Source organism: Struthio camelus, chromosome 31 (genome assembly GCF_040807025.1).
Source record: "Struthio camelus isolate bStrCam1 chromosome 31, bStrCam1.hap1, whole genome shotgun sequence".
Lineage (NCBI taxonomy): Eukaryota > Metazoa > Chordata > Aves > Struthioniformes > Struthionidae > Struthio > Struthio camelus.
In genome coordinates, this window is record NC_090972.1 from 4430895 (window position 1) to 4445200 (window position 14306).

Here is a 14306-nt window from a genome sequence, read left to right on the forward strand (position 1 = left end):
AGCAGTGACACCCCCAGGGGCGGTGACACCCCTGGCAGTGGTGACACCCCCAGGAGCGGTGACACCCCTGGCAGTGGTGACCCCCAGCAATGGTGACACCCACAGGAGCACTGACACTCTCCAGCACCGGTGACACCCCTGGCAGTGATGACACCCCCAGGAGCAGTGGCACACCCAGGAGTGGTGACACCCTCCAGCACCGGTGACACCCCCAGCACCAGTGACAACCCCAGGAGTGGTGACACCCCTGGCACCGGTGACACCCCCAGGAACAGTGACACCTGTGGGAGCAGTGACACCCCCAGCAGCGGTGACAGTTTTCTCCCTTCTGGCGCGCAGGACCAGGCGGCGGTGGCCGCGGGGCCTGGTTCCCATGGCGGGGGCGTGGGGTGACCATGGCCATGGGGACCATTCCCGTGGGGTGACCATGGCCGTGGGGTGAGCATGGCCGTGGGGTGAGCATGGCCATGGGGACCATTCCCGTGGGGTGACCATGGCCGTGGGGTGTCCATGGCTGTGGGGTGAGCGTGGCCATGGGGACCATTCCCGTGGGGTGACCGTGGCCATAGGGCCTGGTTCCTGTGGGTGACCATGGGGTGACTGTGGCCATGGGACCCATTCCCATGGGGTGATCATGGCCATGGGGTGACTGTGGCCGTGGGGCCTGGTTCCTGTGGATCCTGGTTCCCGTGGGGTGACCGTGGCCGTGGGTCCCATTCCTGAGGGTTCTGGTTCCTGTGGGGTGACAGTGCCCGTGGGTCCTGGTTCCCACAGGTCCCAGTTCCCACGGGGTGACCATGGCCGTGGGGCGCGGTTCCCGTGGGGTGACTGTGGCTGTGGGTCCCGGTTCCCACGGGTCCCAGTTCCCGTGGGGTGAGCGTGGTCGTGGGTCCCGGTTCCCACAGGTCCCAGTTCCCACGGGGTGACCATGGCCGTGGGGCCCGGTTCCCGTGGGGTGACTGTGGCCGTGGGTCCCGGTTCCCACGGGTCCCAGTTCCCGTGGGGTGACCGTGGTCATGGGTCCCGGTTCCCACAGGTCCCAGTTCCCACGGGGTGACCATGGCTGTGGGGCCCGGTTCCCGAGGGGCGACAGTTGCCTTGGGTCCAGGTTCCCGCGGGTCCCGGTTCCCGCGGGCTCCGCAGGCGCGAAGCCGGCGCGAAGCCAAGCCCCCTCCCGGCCGCCATACCTACCGAGGCAGCACGATGCCACGGTAGCCATGGCGGCGCGCGGCGGGGAAAGCGCCCCCCGAATGGCTGCGCTGCGGGCGCCCCGCCCCCGGCCGCCCTTCGGCCCCGCCCCCTGGCCGGACGATACCATCTCCCCGCCGCGGTGGCGGTGGGGGGGGGGAGGAAGGAAAGGTTTAGGACTCTCCTCCCGGGGTCGGTAGCGGCGGGGGCCGAGCCAGGCGGGGGGTTCCGCTCCCCGGGGCCGCCATCACGGTGTGTGGGGGGGGGGGTGAGGGCCGGGGGCGGGGGGGGCAACGGAACAGGAAGTGACGCTGCAAGTTGGAGCGGCGCTGCACGAGGCGGCCCGCGGGGGGGGGGTGGGCGCGCACTGCGCAGGCGCGGGAGTGGGGGTGGCCCCGCCCCCTTTCTGCCGCGGTGACGTCTGTCGCTGGGCAGTGACGCAGCGGAAGAGGCGGGGCGCCAGGAGCGGAGCAGGAAGAGGTGAGGGGGGGGCTGGGCCTGGGCCGGTGACCGGCCCCGTACTGGGAGGGGGGGGCCGTCCCAGTATGTACTGGTGACCACCGGCCCCGTACTGGGAGGGGGGGGCCGTCCCAGTATGTACTGGTGACCACCGGCCCCGTACTGGGAGGGGGTGGCTGTCCCAGTATGTACTGGTGACCATGAGCCCTGTACTGGGAGGGGGTGGCTGTCCCAGTATGTACTGGTGACCATGAGCCCCGTACTGGGAGGGGGTGGCTGTCCCAGTATGTACTGGTGACCATGAGCACTGTACTGGGAGGGGGTGGCTGTCCCAGTATGTACTGGTGACCATGAGCCCCGTACTGGGAGGGGGTGGCTGTCCCAGTATGTACTGGTGACCATGAGCCCTGTACTGGGAGGGGGTGGCTGTCCCAGTATGTACTGGTGACCATGAGCCCTGTACTGGGAGGGGGACGCTGTCCCAGTGCTTACTGGTGAGCATTGCCCCATACTGGGAGGGTGTCCCTGTCCCAGTATGTACTGGTGAGCACTAGCCCTGTATTGGGAGAGTGTCCCTGTCCCAGTATGTACTGGTGACCATGAGCCCTGTACTGGGAGGGGGACGCTGTCCCAGTGCTTACTGGTGAGCATTGCCCCATACTGGGAGGGTGTCCCTGTCCCAGTATGTACTGGTGAGCACTAGCCCTGTATTGGGAGAGTGTCCCTGTCCCAGTGTGTACTGGTTACCATTAGCCCCATACTGGGAGGGTGTCCCTGTCCCATTGTGTACTGGTGACCGTTACCCCATACTGGGAGGGTGTCCCTGTCCCAGTGTGTACTGGTGACTGTTACCCCATACTGGGAGAGTGTCCCTGTTCCAGTATGTACTGGTGACTGTTACCCCATAGTGGGAGGGTGTCCTGGCCTCAGCACATATGAGGAGCGTAGCGCCCCTTGCTGGTAGAGGTGTCCCTTCCCCAGTAAGGACTGGGAGCCCGGTGCCCCGTACTGGGAGGGCGCGCCGGGCGCCTCTCGCCCTGACGGCGCCTCCTCGTCCCGCAGGTCCCGCGGCGCTAGACACCCGACGCCATGGTGAGTGGAGCCGGCCGCGGGGCCGGGGCCGGGGCCGCCCTGGGCGCCGCCGCCGACACGTCCCGTTTCCTCCCTCCAGGGTGAGCGCAAGGGGGTCAATAAGTACTACCCCCCCGACTTCGACCCGGCCAAGGTGAGTGCGGGATGGGCCCCTCCCCCGGGGGCCTTTTTGGGGGTCGCAAACGGTACGATTTCGGGGTGAGGACGCACAGCTCCGTTGCGGTGGGGTTCTCCGGATCCTGGAGCGGTTTGAGGGGTGTTTTGGGGGGGGGGTTTTGCACGGATCCCGGCTGACCCCTCTGCTCGCCTTCGCAGCATGGCTCCCTCAACAAGTACCACCACAGCCACCCGCTGCGGGAGAGAGCCCGCAAGCTCTCCCAGGGCATCCTCGTCATCAGGTGAGGGGGCGCACGGGTTAGGGGGCAGCCCCCTGCCCGGGGTCGCGGCATGGCCGAGGCCTTGGGGAGGGGGGAAGGGGGGGGGGCCGAGGCCGAGCGGTTGGAGCGGCCCCCGTGACGGGCCTGTGCCCTCCCCGCAGGTTCGAGATGCCGTACAACATCTGGTGCGACGGCTGCAAGAACCACATCGGAATGGGTGAGCTCTCCTCCGGCGTGCGCCGGCCCCCTCTGACACCCGTCACCCCCCCCGCCGCCTTCCCCCCGGCCCCCTCCAGCATCCCCGAGGTGTCCCTGACCCCTTCCGGCATCCTTCATCCCCCTCCGATGTGTCCTGGATCCCCATCCAGCATCCCCGAGGTGTCCCTGACCCCCCTCTGGCATCCTTCATCCCCCTCCGGCGTGTCCTGGGAGCCCCAGGCCCCCTCCGATGCACTCTGGGCCCCCATTCAGCGTCCCCGAGGTGTCCCTGACCCCTTCTGGCATCCTTCATCCCCCTCCAATATGTCCTGGATCCCCATCCAGCATCCCCGAGGTGTCCCTGACCCCCCTCTGGCATCCTTCATCCCCCTCCAGCGTGTCCTGGGTGCCCTCAGCTCCCTCCGGCGCACCTTGGATCCCCATCCAGCATCCCCGAGGTGTCCCTGACCCCCCTCTGGCATCCTTCATCCCCCTCCGATGTGTCCTGGGTGCCCTCAGCTCCCTCTGGCGCACCTTGGATCCCCATCCAGCGTCCCCGAGGTGTCCCTGACCCCGCTCTGGCTTCCTTCATCCCCCTCTGGCATGTCCCGGGAGCCCCAGGCCCCCTCTGACATGATCCAACCCCCTCCAGCATGCTCCGGGCTCCGCTGGTGCCCAGAGCCAGCTTCAGCCACCTCCTGGGACTAGGACGGTCCTTTACGGCCCAACCGAGCGCTGCAGGGACCCTCTGGCTGCTGCCCCGGTGCTGGTTTAGCCCCCGGAGATCCCTTTTGACGGGAGCTGGGGACAGAGGGAGGTGGCAGGGCGCAGCAGCACGTCGGGCTGGGAAATCACCCAGCGGCCAGCGGCTCTGGAGGGGTGAGAGGCTGCCCGACAGGAGAGCAGGGCTCAGCCACGCGTCTCCCTGTCCCCAGGTGTCCGGTACAATGCGGAGAAGAAGAAGGTCGGCACTTACTACACAACTCCCATCTACAGGTGGGTGCTGGGGGCCGTGTCGTGCCGCATGGAGGCAGCCCCAGGGCTCCCGTGTCACCCGCCAGTGTCTGAGGGACTTTGTGGCGGGCGTGGGGACCTCTTGTCCAGCGACAAGGTGCTCCCCATCCCCACGGCTGGACCCAACCCCGTCCCTGTCCCCTGCGGTGCCAGGTTTCGCATGAAATGTCACCTGTGCGTCAACTACATCGAGATGCAGACGGACCCGGCGGGCTGCGACTACGTCATCGTGAGCGGGGCCCGGCGCAAGGAGGAGCGCTGGGACATGCAGGACAACGAGCAGGTCCTGCCCACCGGTGAGTCCCGTTCCCGGTGGCGCCTGCGGTCCTGGGGAGGCGCAGCCACCGAGTCCCCCCTGCTCTGCCGTGTCCTTTTCCAGAGAACGAGGACAAGGCCAAGCTGGAGACGGATGCCATGTACCGGCTGGAGCACGGCGTCGCCGACCGGGCCACGCTGCAGAGAGCCGTCCCCACTCTGGCCAACATCCAGGAGGCCCAGAATGCCTGGAAAGACGATTTTGCCCTCAACAGCATGCTCCGGCGACGCTTCAGGGTGAGCTCTCGCCCGCCCTGGCCCCGCTCCGCCTCCCTGGCCACGTGGGGGGACCGCGGCCCCCTTCCCCTCCCTGCCAAGCTTAGCCCTGTGGAGTTGGGGACCAGTCCCTGACGGTTGTCCCTGTTCCCTCCTGGCCCAGGAGGAGAAGAAGACGCTGCGGGAAGAGGAGGAGGAGGCCGCGGCGCTGCAGGCGAAGGCCGGTCTGAGCATCCCTCTGGTGCGGGAGGCCGAGGAGGACCGGCGCCTGGCCGCGCTGCTCAAGTACCACAGCTTGGACTGTGCGTCCCACCGCGGGGAGGGCGCTGGGGGGGAAGGGGGGGGGGGCCTGGGGGAGGGTGGCTGGGCAGCTAGGACTCCTGGGGTCCCTGCCACAGTGTGAGGACAGGCAGGGAGGGGAAGGACCCCCGCACGTGGCTGTGACGCTGAGCCTGTCCCTGTCCCCCCACCCCCAGCCTACGAGGACAAGCAGAAGATGAAGCGGACGGAGATCTCCAGCCGGTCGTGGTTCCCCCCAGCCCCGGCTCCGAGCGGCAAAGCCGGCGACGCGCTGCGGAAGCTGGGCCTGGGGGGCCGAGCCTTGCCGGGCCGGGCGGCCCTGGGCGCCTCGGCCACCTCCACCTGCCTGGGCATCGTCCGGCGCCGCTCCAGAGACGGTCCCGAGGGGCCGGCGGAGCCCGCGGTGCTGGAGCAGGGCGAGACGGCACCGGACGGCCTCCCCACGCCCGCTGGAGAGCCCGGCGGGGCGGCCGACGAAGGGGCAGCCCCCCGGGACGGCTCCCCGGCGTCCCCTGGCCCCGCTCCCGCTGCCTCCGGCCTCAACGCCTCACTCGTCGCCGACTATTCAGACTCTGGCTCAGATTCAGAGAGCTCCTGAGCGGGGCAGGCGGCATCCGAGCCGGGGCAGGTCCCCGTGTCCTGCCCTGCCGTCTCTGGTCCCTCTGGGCTGGTCCTGGAGGCAGCGGCTTGGGGCGTCCCCACCCCAGATTCGTGCTCCCCCCTGTAATTTATACGCTCCCTTCACCCTGCTCCTCTGTACGTATTAAAAGGAGTTTGCAGCACCGGGAAAGGGCAAAGTGGTGTCTCTCCTGCTGCCCTGTGCCGGACGGGAGCCGAGCGCCGCATCCAGTCCGCGCTCAGGCCCGGGCTGTCGCGGTGCGGCTTATCCCAGCCCCTGGAACGGGAGCCCCGCGGCCGTACGGGTGGCCGAGCCGGCTGCACCCGCGGGGCTCCGGCTCCTCTGCCCTCGGTTCCCCTTCCCCGGCTCTGCTCGGACGCCTGGGTCCCTCCCCCGTCCCCAGGAGGAGGTGGGGAGGCAGGAAGAGAGAGCAGCTTCCGGCAGAGGCCATGAGTCTGGAAGCGATCCAGTACCGCCGCGGCTCCCTCTCTATTCTCAACCAGCTGCTGCTGCCGGGGCAGATCCGCTATGAGGCCGTGGGCAGCGTGGAGCGGGCCTGGGAGGCCATCCGGGCCATGGAGGTGAGCCGGCGGCTCCGGCTTCCCCCGGGGCAGCGCCGGGGGCCGCCAGAACCGGCCCACCCGGACGCCGAGGTGGCCCGGACGCCGGGGCCCCACGGCCTGCACGCGGCCCGCAGGTGCGGGGAGCCCCGGCCATCGCCCTGGTGGGCTGCCTGAGCCTGGCGGTGGAGCTGCACGGCGGAGCCGGGCCGGAGCGCGACGCGGCGGCGCTGGAGGCCTTCGTGGACGAGCGGCTGCGGTACCTGGGCACGGCGCGGCCCACCGCCGTCAACATGGCCCGGGAGGCCGAGCGGCTCCGCGCCGTCGTGCGCCGCCGGGTGCAGAGCCCCGGCGTCACGGCCCAGGACGTGCGCGACAGGTAGGGCAGGACGCCCGGGTCACGCGGGGAGCTGGGGTGGAGGGTGCCCGGCCCGGCAGCGGGATCGCAGGGATGGAGGATGCCCGGTGGGATGCGAAGATCGTGGGGATGAAGGGTGCCCAGCGGGGAGATGGGATGCAGGATTGCAGGGATGGAGAGTGCGGGATCACAAAGAGGTGGGATGCGGGATGCGGGGATGGAGGCTGCCCGGCGGGATGCAGGATGGCAGGGATGGAGGGTGCGGGATCACGAGGAAGCAGGATGCAGGATGCGGGGATGGAGGCTGCCCAGCGGGATGCAGGATGGCGGGGAAGCGGGATGCGGGGATGGAGGCTGCCCGACGGGATGCAGGATGGTGGGGAAGCAGGATGCGGGGATGGAGGCTGCCCAACGGGATGCGGGATGGCAGGGAAGCAGGATGCAGGATGTGGGGATGGAGGCTGCCTAACGGGATGCAGGATGGTGGGGAAGCAGGATGCGGGGATGGAGGCTGCCCGACGGGATGCGGGATGGCAGGGAAGCAGGATGCGGGGATGGAGGCTGCCTGGCGGGATGCGGGGATGGAGGCTGCCTAACGGGATGCAGGATGGTGGGGAAGCAGGATGCGAGGATGGAGGCTGCCCGACGGGATGCGGGATGGCAGGGAAGCAGGATGCGGGGATGGAGGCTGCCTGGCGGGATGCGGGGATGGAGGCTGCCTAACGGGATGCAGGATGGCAGGGAAGCAGGATGCGAGGATGGAGGCTGCCCAGCAGGATGCGGGATGGCAGGGAAGCAGGATGCGGGGATGGAGGCTGCCCGGTGGGATGCGGGATGGCGGGCTGCCCGGCGCGGGGGCAGGAGGCCGAGCCCGGCTCGCCCACGCCACAGCGTCATCGAGCACGCGGAGGCCCTGCTGCAGAAGGACCTGGAAGACAACCGGAACATCGGGGCACACGGCGCCCGGCACATCCTCCAGCGCGTCCCCCACGCCAGCGTCACCGTCCTCACCCACTGCAACACGGGCACCCTGGCCACCGCCGGCTACAGCACCGCCCTGGGTAGGTGGCGAGGGACCCAGGTGTCCGGGCTGACCCAGCGCCCGCCGTGTGCCGTGCCGGCGGGGGGGGAGCAGCCCGGCCCTGAGCGTCCCGCTGTCCCCAGGCATCGTGCGCTCGCTGCACGCCCAGGGCCGCCTGGCCCGCGCCTACTGCACCGAGACGCGGCCCTACAACCAGGGCGCCCGGCTGACGGCCTTCGAGCTGGTGCACGACGGCATCCCGGCCACGCTCATCGCCGACAGCGCCGCCGCCGCCGCCATGCGCGACCGGGGGGTGCACGGTGAGCCGGGGCGGCGGCGGGGGGTGGCCAGGTCGGGGCCACCATCGCTGCCGCGGGGAGGGTCTCACGCCGGCTCTCGCCCTCCAGCCGTCGTGGTGGGAGCCGACCGGGTGGCCGCCAACGGCGACACGGCCAACAAAATCGGCACCTACCAGCTGGCGGTGGTGGCCCGGCACCACGGCGTCCCCTTCTACGTGGCCGCCCCCAGCACCTCCTGCGACCCGGCGCTGCCCAGCGGCGCCCACATCCCCATCGAGGAGCGCCCCAGCCGGGAGCTGACGGACGTCCAGGGCGTCCGCGTGGCGGCCCCAGGTGGGTGTCCCCCCGCCTCAGCCGGGGTCCCCCGCGGCAAGGCCAGGGCCGGGCTGGGGGGTCCCGTAGGGCTGAGGTGACCCCGCTGTCCCCTTTCCCCCTGTCACTGGGTGCTCCCAGGGCAATGGCAGGTCCACAGGGCTGGGGTGACCCCGCTCTCCCCCTGGGCCAGGTCCCCCCCGAGAACTGCTCCCCCCACACCGTGGCAGTGCCTGGTCCAGGGTGGGGGGACCCATAGGGTTGGGGTGATCCTGCCATCCTGGGTGCCCTCCAGTGTCCAGGAGGGGCGAGGGTGTCCCATAGGGCTGGTTTGTCCCTGTCCCCTGGGGGGCTGCTGGATCTGGGTGGGGTTGTGGTGTCCTACATGAGGTGGGGGTGTCCCACAGGGCTGGCATGTCCCTGTCCCTGTCCCCCTGGGGTGCTTATGGGCCTGGGCAGGGTGGGAGGGTCCCATATGGGGTAGGGGTGTCCCTTAGGGCTGGCATGTCCCCATCCCCCTGGGGAGGTGCTGGATCTGGCCAGGGTTGTGGTGTCCCGCATGGGGCAGAGGTGTCCCATAGGGCCCACATGTCCCCGTCCCCATCCCCCTGGGGGGTTCCCAGATCTGGCCAGGGTTGTGGTGTCCCGCATGGGGCAGGGGTGTCCCATAGGGCCCACATGTCCCCGTCCCCATTCCCCTGGGGGGCTGCCGGATCTGGCCAGGGTTGTGGTGTCCCGCATGGGGCAGAGGTGTCCCATAGGGCCCACATGTCCCCGTCCCCATCCCCCTGGGGGGCTGCCGGATCTGGCCAGGGTTGTGGTGTCCCGCATGGGGCAGGGGTGTCCCATAGGGCCCACATGTCCCCTTGCCACCCCGCAGGCATCGACGTCTGGAACCCGGCCTTCGATGTCACCCCCCATGAGCTCATCACGGGCGGCATCGTCACCGAGACGGGGGTCTACGCCCCCGGGGAGCTGCTCCAGGCCCTGGCCGCGGCCCGGGGGGACTGAGCCGGGTCAATAAAGCCCTTTAATGGCGGGGAGGGGAGCCATAATCCACCCTCAGCTATGGCAGTGGCTGCTTCCGCCTCGCTGTATCCCGGCGTGCCTTGCGGTTGCCGCCGTGCGCGGCACCGCGCTTCCGCCTCGCTGCGTCCCGGCGTGCTTTGCGCTTGCTGCCGCGCGCGCCCCCGCTGCGCAGCGCTTCCGCCTCGCTGTATCCCGGCGTGCAGTTCGCGGGGGGTGGGGGAGGCAGGAGCCGGAGGTGCGGCGCGACATGGCCCAGGGAAGGCCCAAGGCGGCGGCGAAGCGGCCGGGAAAGACGGCGGCAGCGGCCCCGGCGGCGGCCCGGGGGCCGCGGAAGGGAGGTGAGGGGAGAGGGCCGGGCCTAAGCCCCCCGGCTGGCGGGGAGCTGGGGAGGGGCGGCCCCTTTGGGCGGCCGGGGGGGGGGGAGCTCGTAGGGGAGGGGGCCTGGAGGAGGGGTATGGGGACACCATGGCGGAGGGGGATCCTTTGGGGAGGGGGCGTTTGGGGGGGACCTTCAGGGAAGGGATGTTTGGGGGTCGGGGGTTCCCGGGGGGTCCCTTAGAGAAGGGATATCTGGGGAGTGGGGGGCTGTGGGGGGGATGCTTTGGGGAGGGGGCTCCTGGGGGTGTGCAGAGGAAGGGAGTCCCTTTAGGGGTGGGGGTTGCTGGGGGGTGTTCACCTGGGGGAGGGGGCAGGGGGAGTCCTCAGGGAGGGGGTTCTCGGGAGGGGTCCCTTGGGGAGGGGGCAGAGGGAGCCCTTGAGGAGGGGGTCCCGGAGAGAGGGGGCAAGGGTGGGGGCAGCTCCCGGAGAGGGGTCCCCGGGGGGTCCCCTAGGGAAGGGGCAGGGGGGACCCTCAGCAAGGGGGTCCCTGGGGGGGGTCCCTTGAGGAGGGAGCAGGGGGAGCCCTCGGGGAAGGGGTCCCCCCCCCCACGCGTGGCAGGCGGTGCGGGAGGAGCGTGATGTCCCCACAGCGGTGGCAGGGGGGCTCCCGTCCACCCCGGCGCTCCCCGCTCCGCAGGCCGGACCATCGCCCCCAAGAAGGTCCGCGTGATCCAGCAGCAGAAGCTGAAGAAGGTGAGGAGGGGGGGGGCCGCAAGGGGCTTGGGCGGGCGGGGGGGGAGCAGCCCCGAGCCCCCCGCTGCCCGATGCTGCCCCCCCAGAGCCTGGAGGTGGGCATCCGCATGAAGATCGAGCACGAGGTGGTGATGAGGGCCAGCAGCAGCCTGCCCAAGAAGCTGGCCGTGGTGAAGGTGCCGCCGGCGGGCGCCGCCAAGAAGGGCAAAGCCAAGAAAGCTCAGCCCTGAGCCGGGCCCCCGAAGGTGCCCCGGGGGGCTCTGGGACCCCCCCCTGCTGCCGGAGCCGCGCTTTGGATTTTTTACAGATGGAGCAGGGTGTGTGGGGGTGGGGGAAGGTTGGACCTGTCATGAGCATGTCCATGCTCAGCCTTTGCTGTAACTGTCTTTAATAAAAAGGAGAGAGGGGGAAGCTGCTGCTCCCCCCGTCCTCCGCCCCGGATGCCTGGGCTGATCCGGATTGCTGGTGCCCAGGCCAGGGTGGGGGCGGGTTGGGGTCTCCCCTGTGAGCTGGGGTGCTTGTGGGCTGGTGGGGGGCAGGTTTGGTCCCCCCGGGGTATCCAAGGTTGTTCCCGAATCCAGCGTGGCTGGAGCCAGACCCTGTTTGCAGGTAATTGGGGCTCATTGGGGTCTGGCCCCCTCTCCCCTGCCTGTGGGGCTGGAGCCCCGGGGAGGGGCTGGGGGACTGGCTGGGCTTGGGGCAGGGGTCCCCGGCCAGCATCGGGGCAGAGGGGCTGGGGGCAGGTGGGGGGTGCCAGAGCTGGCATTGATATGGGGGTGGTTCCTGGTATCGGGGGTAGTGGGGGCCTCTGGGGCCAGGATCAGGGTGGCTGGGGGTCCCCAGGATCGGGGCAGCTGGGGGGGGAGTCCTTGTGGCCAGGATTGGGGTGGCTGGGGGGTCCTTGTGGCCAGGATTGGGGTGGCTGGGGGGGGGTCTCAGGGCAGAGAGTGGGGTGGGGGGCCTCTGGGGCTGGTATCATGATTGCTGGGGGTGGTCCCTGGAGCCGCAATCAGAGTGGGGGGCTTCTGGGGCTGGGATCAGAGAGGCTGGGGGGGTCTCTGAGATTGGGGCAGCAGGGGGTCCTGGGACCAGGGTGCCATGGGCGGGGGGGGGTCCCGGGGCCGGCATCGGGGTGCTGTGGGGTGTTCCAGGACTGGGAGGGGGCTGCTGCAGGGGGGTCCTGGGGCCAGGATTGGGGTGCCATGGGGCGTCCCGGGGGTCGGAACCGGGACGCCGTGGGGGGTCCCGGGGCTGGGACCGGGGTGCCGTGGGGGGTCCCGGGGCTGGGACCGGGGCGCCGTGGGGGGTCCCGGGGCTGGGACCAGGGCACCGTGGGGGGTCCCGGGGCTGGGACCAGGGCGCCGTGGGGGGTCCCGGGGCTGGGACCAGGGCGCCGTGGGGGGTCCCGGGACCGGGGCGCCGTGGGGGCTTCCGGCTCCCTCGTTACTTTGTTGCCGCTTTCGGCGCCGGCGGAAAGTTGTGAATGGAGCGCGGGAGACCACGCCCCCGGCTGCGAGCGCCTCCCCGCTGATTGGTGGGCCCCAGCCGCGATTGACAGATTCCCCTCGTCGCTTTGCTGCCTCACGTGGGTTAAGGCGCCCACGCTGATTGACTGCAGCCATATCCAATGAGCTGAGGCGACCGCCCTGCCACCAATCAGCGGCGGCAGGGAAGGGCGAGGCGAGGACCGAGCTTCTTAAAGGCGCCGCCTCCAAGGGACACGTGGGCGAGTCCCGCCCCGCCCGGGTGAGGCCCCCGCGTGGCCCCGCCCTCCCAGAGTGGGCGGAGTCAGTCGTTAAGCCCCGCCCACCGCGGGGCATCCCTCCCTTCTCCCCCCCCTCCCCCCCCCCGCTGTGACATCAGGGAAATTCCCTGAAATTTGCCGCATTTCGGAGACTCGTTTCTCGGCTTTATTTTGGGAACAAGTTTAATGGGGGAGGCGCGTCCGCCGCCGGCGGGGCTGCGCCGCGCGGGGAGGGCAGTGGGGCCTAGCGCGCGGAGCAGGGGGGACGCGGCGCCCGGACGCCTGGGCCCCTCTGCAGGGCAGCAGGGTGCGGGGGTTGGAGCAGGGATCCCGGATGCCTGGGTTTCCCCCCCCCCCAAAAAAAAAAGCCTGGGCAGGCAGTGGGGTGTGCCCCCCCCCCCCGGACGCCTGGGCCCCTCTCGAACCCCTGGGCAGGCAGCAGGGCACAGGCCCCCCCGGACGCCTGGGCCCCTCTCGAACCCCTGGGCAGGCAGTGGGGCTCAGGGCTCCCCCCCCCAGACACCTGGGCCCCCCCGGACACCTGGGCCCCCCCAAACCCCTCGGCAGGCTGTGGGGCACAGGCCCCCCCTCCCGAACACCTGGGCCCTCCTTGCAGCGCAGAGGGGCGTGGGGGCCCCCGGACGCCTGGGTCCCCGCCGTGGGGTGGGGTGGGGTTGGGGGGGGGGAGATGCCCCACCTCGCTGTCCCCGCCGCAGGGGCTGCGCTGACTCAGGCCTGGGTGCGACCGGCTCCCCGTCATCCCCTAATCGCCTGCGACGCCCCGACTTGCCGGGGCGCCGCGGGGGGGGGGGGGCCGGGCACCTCCCTGCGCCCGCGGCGCCGGGCGCTGCCGCCGCTTGCCGGGCTCCTCCGGGCCGGCCCGGCCTGGCGGCCCCCCCTCCCTTCCTGCCACCCGGCGGGGGGACGCGGGCAGGAACGGGGGCCCCCGCGGCCGCCGCCCGGCCCACCGGCCCCCGGAGCCTGCGGGCTCCCAACGGTCCGGGGGGGGGGGTTGAGGGGGGGGTTGGGGGGGGGGGTTTCCTCCCATCGCCGCACGCACGCGAATGAGGAACCGATTCCCTCTCCGCGTCCCGCTCCTGCCGCAGCCCCCCCCCCCCCAACCCAAACCCGGAGCAGGGGCCCAGGCGTCCGGGCTTGCAGCTCCCGCTCGCTTCCGCTCACCCTCAGCGCCCCGAGCTGGGAGGCCGGGAGGAGCCCGGCGGGGCCCCCCCCGCCCCAGCCCAGCGTGGGTGTGCCAGGGCCCAGGCGTCCGGGCGGTGCCGGGGGTTTTGGGGTGGGTGGGTGGGTGGAGGGGGGGCGCCGAGCGGCGGGTGCCGCCACGGGCGCGCGGGGCCAGACTCCTGTTCCTGCTGAACTGAGCCAGTTTAAGCAAAGCAACTGCGTATCAGCTCAGTAGGCACGGGAGGCAGCGCCCAGAGCGGGCCCCGGCGTCCGGCGGGGCCCCGGCGTCCGGCCGCCCCCCCCCCCGCGCCGCCGCCGCCGCCACGGCGCCGGGGAGCGGAACTTAGCCACTGTGAACACGACGCGGCGGCAGACTCTGTTCACAGGTGGGCTAAGCCCTGCGCCCCGGGGCCCGGCCGGCGGGCGGGGGGCCGAGCCGCGGCCCCCCCCCCCGCCACCGCCACCGCCACCGTCCCCTCTCTGTCCCCCTGTCCCGGGCACGGCCACCGCGCGGGTCCCCTCCCTGCTCCCCCTGTCCTGGGCACGGCCACCGCCCCTGTCCCCTCTCTGTCCCCTGTCCCGGGCACGGCCACCGCGCGGGTCCCCTCTCTGTCCCCCTGCCCTGGCCACCACCCAGGTCCCCTCTCTGTCCCCCTGTCCTGGGCACGGCCACTGCCACCATCCCCTCTCTGTCCCCCTGTCCCGGGCATGGCCACCGCCACTGTCCCCTCTCTGTCCCCCTGTCCTGGCCACCACCCAGGTCCCCTCTCTGTCCCCCTGTCCCAGGCATGGCCACCGCCCCTGTCCCCTCTCTGTCCCCCTGTCCTGGGCATGGCCGGCACCTGTGTCCCCTCTCCATCCCCCTGCCCTGGACATGGCCACCGCCCCTGTCCCCTCTCTGTCCCCCTGTCCTGGCCACCACCCAGGTCCCCTCTCTGTCCCCCTGCCCTGG

At 71.2% G+C, this 14306-nt stretch overlaps 2 protein-coding genes across 4 annotated transcripts; both read left to right on the plus strand.

The window, feature by feature from the left end:
- The first annotated feature begins 1558 nt into the window (after positions 1-1558).
- Positions 1559-9402, plus strand: YJU2B (YJU2 splicing factor homolog B). Of its 3 annotated transcripts, XM_068922733.1 has the most exons (11): positions 3278-3333; positions 4250-4310; positions 4482-4624; positions 4708-4880; positions 5023-5161; positions 5336-6359; positions 6476-6717; positions 7588-7757; positions 7861-8037; positions 8125-8349; positions 9209-9402. In XM_068922733.1, the coding sequence occupies exons 3-11, from the start codon at positions 4494-4496 to the stop codon at positions 9337-9339; spliced, it is 2412 nt and encodes an 803-aa protein (XP_068778834.1). In that variant the 5' UTR covers positions 3278-3333; positions 4250-4310; positions 4482-4493; the 3' UTR covers positions 9340-9402. The 3 variants fall into 3 exon arrangements, with proteins under 3 accessions (XP_068778835.1, XP_068778837.1, XP_068778834.1); XM_068922734.1 differs by lacking the exons at positions 6476-6717; positions 7588-7757; positions 7861-8037; positions 8125-8349; positions 9209-9402 and adding exons at positions 1559-1668; positions 2710-2739; positions 2819-2872; positions 3055-3137 and having other exon boundaries at positions 5336-5946; XM_068922736.1 differs by lacking the exons at positions 6476-6717; positions 7588-7757; positions 7861-8037; positions 8125-8349; positions 9209-9402 and adding exons at positions 1713-1731; positions 2710-2739; positions 2819-2872; positions 3055-3137 and having other exon boundaries at positions 5336-5888.
- An 11-nt stretch (positions 9403-9413) lies between these two features.
- C31H19orf53 (chromosome 31 C19orf53 homolog) lies at positions 9414-10869 on the plus strand. Its single transcript, XM_068922737.1, has 3 exons — positions 9414-9695; positions 10373-10428; positions 10515-10869. Exons 1-3 carry the CDS (start codon positions 9605-9607, stop codon positions 10656-10658), a joined length of 291 nt encoding a protein of 96 aa, XP_068778838.1. The 5' UTR covers positions 9414-9604; the 3' UTR covers positions 10659-10869.
- Positions 10870-14306: the final 3437 nt, after the last annotated feature.

Coding starts and splice junctions, on each gene's coding strand:
- YJU2B (XM_068922733.1), top strand. CDS start 4,494: ATGTCACCTGTGCGTCAACTACATCGAGATGCAGACGGACCCGGCGGG. Junction 4,625..4,707: donor CGAGCAGGTCCTGCCCACCG/GTGAGTCCCGTT, acceptor GTCCTTTTCCAG/AGAACGAGGACAAGGCCAAG. Junction 4,881..5,022: donor TGCTCCGGCGACGCTTCAGG/GTGAGCTCTCGC, acceptor CTCCTGGCCCAG/GAGGAGAAGAAGACGCTGCG.
- C31H19orf53 (XM_068922737.1), top strand. CDS start 9,605: ATGGCCCAGGGAAGGCCCAAGGCGGCGGCGAAGCGGCCGGGAAAGACG. Junction 9,696..10,372: donor CCGGGGGCCGCGGAAGGGAG/GTGAGGGGAGAG, acceptor CCCGCTCCGCAG/GCCGGACCATCGCCCCCAAG. Junction 10,429..10,514: donor AGCAGCAGAAGCTGAAGAAG/GTGAGGAGGGGG, acceptor CTGCCCCCCCAG/AGCCTGGAGGTGGGCATCCG.